The sequence below is a fragment of the Solanum pennellii genome, chromosome 1 (genome assembly GCF_001406875.1).
Source record: "Solanum pennellii chromosome 1, SPENNV200".
Lineage (NCBI taxonomy): Eukaryota > Viridiplantae > Streptophyta > Magnoliopsida > Solanales > Solanaceae > Solanum > Solanum pennellii.
Genome location: NC_028637.1, coordinates 93,787,254 through 93,795,654, shown reverse-complemented (window position 1 = coordinate 93,795,654; position 8,401 = coordinate 93,787,254). Strand labels below are relative to the sequence as shown.

General features: G+C 30.2%; 1 protein-coding gene and 1 pseudogene across 1 annotated transcript in view; one reads left to right on the top strand and one right to left on the bottom strand.

Annotated features, from left to right (window-relative positions):
• LOC107027932 (probable WRKY transcription factor 12) overlaps positions 1-1,937 on the top strand; it is a 5,971-nt gene extending 4,034 nt beyond the window's left edge. The window contains exon 4 of the mRNA XM_015228989.2: positions 1,560-1,937. Within this exon, the coding sequence (XP_015084475.1) occupies positions 1,560-1,722 (163 nt within the window). The 3' untranslated portion in view covers positions 1,723-1,937. The remainder of the gene's footprint in view (positions 1-1,559) is intronic.
• A 1,971-nt stretch (positions 1,938-3,908) lies between these two features.
• On the bottom strand, positions 3,909-6,437 carry LOC107013809 (annotated as a pseudogene).
• Positions 6,438-8,401: the final 1,964 nt, after the last annotated feature.

Genomic DNA, 8,401 nt, shown 5'->3' with positions numbered 1-8,401 from the left:
TATATATATATATATATATATATATATATATATATATATATATATTGGTGTGCTTTCAAATAGTTTTGGGAAGTACAAGAAATTGTATTAATTGGTATAATTACTTCTACTTGATATCTAGAAGTGGGATAGAGACCCTGTTGACAGTAGCCTGTGGACCATCTTCAATTCTCCTCTTAACAATTGATGAGTATTTCTTTTTTTTCTGCTCCAATTCCCCTTTTGGTTTGTATTTTTCTACTTTGGCTTTATTTGTTTCCAGTATTTTTCTCTTATTTTCCTACTTCTAATAATTACCTTAAATTCAAAATAATATTTCCTATATAATTGTATAGCTTGAGAAATGTTAGAGATTCATTTGGTAATGGACCATCTATATATCTTTTCTTTTTCTCTAATAATGGATGACATTGACATATGTCTATCGATATCATGTTGAAGTGCATTATCATCGATCTCATAAATAATTAAAGTTGTTAAATTATTAATGAATGATGATAACAAATATCTATCAATATCATATCAAAGTGTGTAATTATCATCTCGTAAATAATCCAAGTTATTAAAGTGCATTACTAGTAGTATAATTTAGTTGTTAGGATAAGGTTTTGAACAATTCTTAAGAAAAATTAATTAGTCGTATGATTTAATCAGTACATCTATCAGTAATTATTTTATTTATTTATTTATATCTCCACTTAATGTTAAAATAGTTAACACTAAATACAAAGACGTAGATTTTTTTTATTTCTTTTTTGACAAATACTTTTTAGGAATAACTAATTTTAGTAATATTAAATAGAAACGGAGGGAGTCTAGTAATTCTTAATATGGTAGTTACACTAATCTTTGTGTAAATATATATTTTCTGATTGCTCCTACAACAGATAGAGTGAAACTTGAACCTTCAGATTATATATTTTAGAAAGAAAACATAAATTCATCAATTTATTTAAGAATATATTGCATCTCACTTAATATAGTTGGTATAATTATGATGAATTAAAACTGAGCAAATATTAGTTAAACTTGAAAATATGAGCTGAGTCAATTACATTATTGGAGTATGAAAGACTAAATAATAGTGAAGAAAGTTGATTATGTTTGAGAATATAATTAAATAATATAAAATGTATTTTTCTAACCTTTTAAGCTTTTAAGTAGATGATATTGTTATGCACTTGGATAGATTAATGTATGAAATTAGTATCTCGTCAGTTTTATTTTACTTGACCTGTGTTGACTTGATATCATTTCTTTTAATTAAAGGTATATTTTATTAAATTAATTTTGTTAATGATGCTTTGAAATTAAATTCTAAATTTGCCTACTACCACAACGTAGAATTGTATATGTTTGATACGGAGGAAAATCTTTTTTTTTTTCATTTAGGAAAGTAACTTCATTGGTGGTGGTGCTAGTAAAGAAAACAAATAATTTCATAAGTAGTTGATAATATCATTTTCACCTTACCCCGTATTATATCTTATAGTATCTCGTTTACTGAAAAATAAGTAAGAAAATCACTTATAATTCACGTTTGGTTATTGTTGTTGCAGGAGTTACTATCGATGTACGCATAGTAATTGTAGAGTGAAAAAGAGAGTTGAAAGATTATCAGAAGATTGTCGTATGGTAATAACTACTTATGAAGGTAGACATAACCATTCTCCTTGTGATGATTCTAACTCTTCTGATCATGATTGTTTCACCTCTTTCTAAAATTATTATTATTATTATTATTCTGTATATAAGTAGTACCTAGCTACGTACCCCTATATATTATTATTATTATTATATTATATAGTTTTTATAAGGAACAGCAACAACAATGTCACAACGAATCATATACTATATATTTTGTGTCTACCTTCATGTTGTTATGGTGGATAAATTTACTATTCGTTATGTTAGAGTTTTTCTTTTTTTTCTCCTTATTATGTATGGCTAGCTATAGCTCGATATAATTTTGTAGTCAAGACCATGATTTTATTTATATTGATAAATAGTGGACATTTCTTGTTTGTTTTTCTTTTATTTATATTAAAATTGAAACCTTTAAGTAAATTGATCACGTTAGTTCCTGTTGTGTTTGGTAGGGAACAAGTTATCCAAGGAATAATTATTTTGAGATAACTTATCCCAAACATGACTCCAATTTATAAGATATTTATATAATTATTGTGAGAGTCTAGTACTAATGTACTATTGATATTTGATTCATGATTAATTAGCATGTACGTTTATTGTGGAAGTAATTAGTAATGTTTACTGGTAAGTACACCCTTAATTATAGCAGTAATCTTTTTATGTACTTAGTTAACTGGGACTCTAGTCTTCTAATATTGCTAGTTTGTTATTTGAATCTTCTATTCAGTTGAAGTAGAGTTTATTTTAGCATATATATGACATCACATATACTCAGGCTTGTTTTAGTGTTTGATTGAGCACCTCCAACATTAATCGAATTAATCGATGGATTGAGGGTTCGAGTTATGTTGAAAGAAAAGCGAAAACATTATTGATCTTCTTGATTGATGGGTGGGGTGCGTAAACAAAGTAGAAGAATATGAAGTTGGAGATTCATTTCTTAGACATGACGAAAACATAGTATAGTAATTTATAGTCTAAAGTCAAGTTCAAAAATGATTATGTTAAAGTACAAATATTCTATGAATATGAGGGAAATTTGGTTTCAAAGTAACTTATTGTAGGTAAAATAAAATACTCTTGGTTAAGTTGAAATGTCATAAATCAATCGATTTCTTGTATTGACCATAGTAGAGATAAAAACAAATATATCTATTTATCGATTGTTACTTGAAAAAACATTATCTTCATTCCATAACTGGTTTTGGGAGTTTCACCAATCCTAATTAAACACGATAATTTATTGATATGAAAGAAGAAATAATTTGTATTTGCTGTTAAAGTAGTTGAAGATAATCTTGATTCTCGACTCTTCTAAAAGACTATTGTGGACAAGCTTTCAAGATCAGAAAGGAAAATGTGACAGTTTGTTATTCTTATCTCGAAATTAGTAATTTCGAAATGTTATTCCACATAGAGTGTGAGATAAAAATAATAATCTAGAAATTGTTAATTTCAGATTTAAAAATTGTATCAATGGGATAAGACAATTCCATAGGTATTGTTAATGATTTCTTATTCCACCAACCAAAGAATTCAAAATGTCCGGTATTTCTTCGGTTTAATCCAGTATCTCATAGTCGAATCTTGAAAATCCTATTATAGTCGAATCTTGAAAACCCCGATAGGGATAATAATGCATCAATCTTTAGGCAATTTATACTAGGTTCTTTTCCTCCAAAATTCTTCACCTTTTAAAAATAACACAAACATGTGAGTTGTGATATGGCTAAAGTGGATAACAGTAGGAGTTGCACGTTAGATAGATATTGTCAATGTCTTTTTTATAAATTGACCTTACACTAAGGTGGCAACTAATGACCAACATAATCAGTTTACCACTACTGTACTGTGTCACCCCAACTGGGAAACACATGACTTTGCACCACTACTATCGTTCTATTGTTACAATTCGGCTTATAATAATAAAAATAATTGTAAAGCAGTGTTGAATGAGGGTCCAAGAAGAGGGTACTGATCAAACATGATGCGTGGTAAATATATACATTGATAGTATATATATGTTAGTGTGTGTTTCAATCACTAACATACGTTGTAGATACCACAGCTCAACTTCCCCTTGAAAAGTTGTAGTTATGTCAGTTTTCGAGCCTAATTTCACCACCTTATGTCATCTAAAGAATCCCTTCGCGTAAATCAGTCTATACTTTTAAAAAAACTTGCAACACCAACTACAATATAAAAGAGAAACGGAATTTATACAGCATTACCAAAAAAAATGATGAGCAGCGACCATGTAAGGACCTCCAGATTAGGAGAATGCTTGAGCAATAATATCATAAAACTTGCATTAAATCGTTATCAACATATAGCCACAATTTAAAGACTTCAGCAAAGTGACCTTGCAAAGCAGGGGATCTTTAAGTGTTGAAGCAAAAAAATACTAGAATTTTGGTATCCTGCTTGATACTTCCCATAGGAAAAAGACATGACCTTCCTAGTTACTCTATAGCAGTTCAAACATGGAAAGGAAAACCACAATTGAAGTTTCATAGGCATCACAGCCACATGAAATTGCTTATAGTCTGGTTTGGACTGGAATCTTTAAGAGAATTCTCAATAAGAGAACATCCAACAATCGAAATAATCCACTTCTAAGTCGAGTCATTTTGAATATCTATTGTACCAGTTATGAGATCTTTGCTTGGGCTTGGCATCAAGAAACGTCAGAACAACGAGTGAAGAAGTTCTATGGAAGTTCAAAACTTCCTCTGATGCTTCTTGTGACTTATCCATGTTTATTTCCCAGAAAATCATCAGTTTTTCCAACACTCGTGCATTCTTCAGGAAAAACTTCAGTAGTTCTATCTCATTTTCTTCACCTTTGAAACCAGTCAAATGAATTGATTTTAGATGGGATTCCAAGCACACAATGCTTTCATCGAGATCAAGCAGCTGCCAATTCACACTCTCGTCTACACTCTAGCAGACGGTTGAGAATCAGTAGAGAAACCACTTAATCGGGCATAGTAAGCTCTTACATCAAAACAGCAATAAATGAATCACGATAATCAATCATTCAGCAGTATAGGCAACCATTCCTCGATTAAAAGTGGAAATGTCAAAGAGGATTCATTTTCAAAATGTCTTGGACCATCTACTTCTCTTTGGATTTTTCTTTTCCCATAAGTTCTACTGACGCATTAAAATATCCAGTGATCTATCCACTCACCAGGATTTATGTTTGTATGCAGCAGGATTAAACTAATGCTCGCTTTAGACCATATATTTTGTGCATGAACACATTAGAACACATCTCCAAAGTTCTAGCATTGAAATAACTTGATTTTAGAATCTCTCAGTGTAAATTTCTCAACTAATCAACTTAATGCTCCCTAAAGTTGTAATCATCTCAATTCTTCTCAGACTTTCCCCACATTACTTTACAGTTAAAATCTATTTCAAACGTTAAAATCCATGAAGTAATATGATTCAAACATTAAAATCAATGCAGCAAATGTGATTTAAACTGACATGCCAACTACAAAGTGTGTGTTAAAAATAATAATTGAAGATTAAAAAGATCCTCCCTCTCATTGTGGCATGTAAGATTTTTGGTGAGTGGAATTTGCTTGTTAGGGTCGAATTACTCGAAAATAGAGATAATGTAGCATCATTCCAATGACATTGCAATTATAAGTCAACGCTTCCTTGGAAGATTTAGTGATGTCAGTTTTCAAGCCTAGTTTCTTACCTTCTTATCTTGAAAGAACCCTTTCATGTTAATCAACCTCTGGTTTTACTTACAAGTCCTTCTAACTAACTACCATACAGAAGAAACAGGTTTTCTACAGAAGAATTAGTTAAAACAATAACGACATTTACCTCATAAGACCACAATCTAAGAACCTCCAGATTAGGAGAGTACTTGAGCAATAGCATCATCATTTGTATAGAATCTTCATAAATTTACTACTTCCAGTTTTAGGGACTTCAGCTTATAAAAAGAGAATGGAGAGAGTTTTATTCTGCGAGCCACATGATACAGACCCTAAAACAACAAAAAACCAGAATTGAGAGAGGTTTTCAATAACTTAGCAAGGAGATTAATTGATAAGCTATCAACAAGTTGTCCAAATGATTATATATTTCTTTCTCACTTTTACAGGTAAACAGAGGACTTAACCGAAATGGAAGTCATGCATAGCTTCAAAACTGATGAACATTTTTTATCACCTCATGCAACATTATGCCTCTTTCTTTGATTGAACCGCTATCAATAAGGTTGATACGAACAACTTCTATTGAAAAGAGATTCTCAACAACTATATCCTTCGGCACTGGAGCATTATACTTTAATACTTTGAGACTCGGGCAAGAAATTTTGATTTCACAATCACCATAGCACTCCACATTAGAAATGTTATTTTGCAAAGTAATGTGTACAAGAGACGTGGAAGCAATATCAAGCCGTGTCATGTCTCCTACACTACACTCTTTTAAGATCAAAGTTTTGAGATTCAAGAACAAGCAACTTATCAAATGCTCATCCGATAACTCGACTTGCTCAAAATGAAGAAATTTCAGCCAATGAAATCCCACAAAATTAGGCAGTTTAAGTACATTCCCAGACAAGTGTAGTTTCAAAACTTGCAACGATTGACTCGTTACAAGACAATACGGTAACTCAAACGTCTCGTTAAGACAAAATTTTAACACAAGTTATTGTACATTTCGCCTTATAGTCACGTGATTAATCCATCGCAAAATAGCTACCTTATCAAACATATTATCAAAACAGAGAAGAAATTGAACAAGTTTATTAGTTTCACCTTGGGAAATCAACACCCAATTGATAAAGTCTTTAAATCTCCCAGCTATTACAAAATCACAATACTGTTTGATCCGTTGTGAATAAAACTGAGCAATATCAAAGTGCAAGTAAGGCATTGTAGTCCATACATATCTCCATCTTTTCGATAACACACTCAACTGAACCACATCAAAAATAAAGAGAGATGAAAGTACGTTGTGAAGTACATCATCTGGCAATGAGCTTATTTTATCAATCCCTGTACCGGTACTAAAAATTTTAGGTTTTCTGGTTGAATCTTCCATTATAAATTCCGATTTGAATGTGAAAATACCAACAAAATTACCTTGTTACGAAGATATACGATAGGTAGAAATGGCAACCTGATAGCAAAACACCAGTCCCGGACTCCCGGTCTGTATGAACCGACGGGAGAGAGTAGAAAACGGCCTTGTTGTTAGGTTTTCCCTAGAAGGAAAGAATGATAATACAACGTTTTCCCCCCAAATTATTAAAGTTTGGTTTGGATTATCAATGATAAAATTTGGGATAGTTAGAAAACATAAAAATTATATTTTAAATAGGGGTGACAAAATAGATAAATAATATGAGTATGCATTTATATAATCTGTATTAAATGAATAAATTGAGTATTCAATTCATTTAAAAATGAATAAAAAACAAATATATTCATTTAGCATTTATATTATCTATATTAAATGAATAAATTTGAGTATCCAACTCATTTTAAAATAAGTAAAAAACGAATAATATTCATTTAATCATTTAAAATGGATTGATAAAAGCAAACAACAAAATAAGTGATAAAGAGTTGAATAGATAGTAAAAATATATTTCTTTTCTAAAAAAAAAATCTATAAAAAACATAGAAACTTTTTTTTACTTTTAATTAGATAGGGGAATAGGGATTTTTTTTGGAGGAGGGGGGGAGGTTTGATAAAAAAAATTGTTAATCTTTTTTGGGATGGGGTTGGGGGGATGGAGGGGTTGGGGGGCTGGTAGGGTTGGATGGAATTTAAATTTTTATAAATAAGATCTCTAATATAATATGGGTAATAAGGTTATCTATATTATTCATTGGGTAAACTTGTTTTATCCATTTAAAATATGAGTCGAGTCGGGTAAGTTATCCATTTTTATTTAACTCATTTTTTGATCGACTTATATTCGACTCGACTCGCTCGTTTGTCACTCCTATTTGTATGTTATAATTATACTTTGCATAATTGTGCTTAATAGCAAACATAAATATATATATTTCGCTATATATATATAAAAAAAATAACTGTATAATTTGCTATACATATACGAAGAAATCAGTTGTCTAATTCGATATGCATATATAAAAGAAAATAATTGTATACAAAAGATCAATTGTATAATTCGTATATGTATAAAATGAGAAAGAGAGAAAGACAAAAGAAAATTAGACTGGAGAATATTTGTATTGCATAATTATAATTGTATAGAATGAAGATCTATGTATTTATATGTATATATACAATTTTCTCTCGTTTCTTTTCTGTTTGTATAAGTGAGAGTGGCGAGCGAGATCTAAGAGAGGGGGGAGAGAGGAACAAAAATATATGTATATATACAATTCCTCTCGCTTTATACAAACACAAACACATTTTATACATTTGTATTTATATAAAAGCGAGAGAGACGAGCAAGACTACCATCAAACGAGAGTGGTGAGCGATATTCCACCAGAGAAAGAGGCGAAAAGAACAATAGTTTACTATAGGGTACAATTAAATAAAAATATATTTATAATATTTAAATTTGAATTAATAGTTTACGATTATATACAATTTCTCGAAATTTTTAACCAAAAATGTAGTAAGTTTTTTTTATTGGCCTGAAACTATTAAAACATAGTAGAGTTTGAATTGAAATTGAAAAAAAATTACAATTTATTGAAACTAAAAAAAAAATGAAGAAAGTCATTTGAAT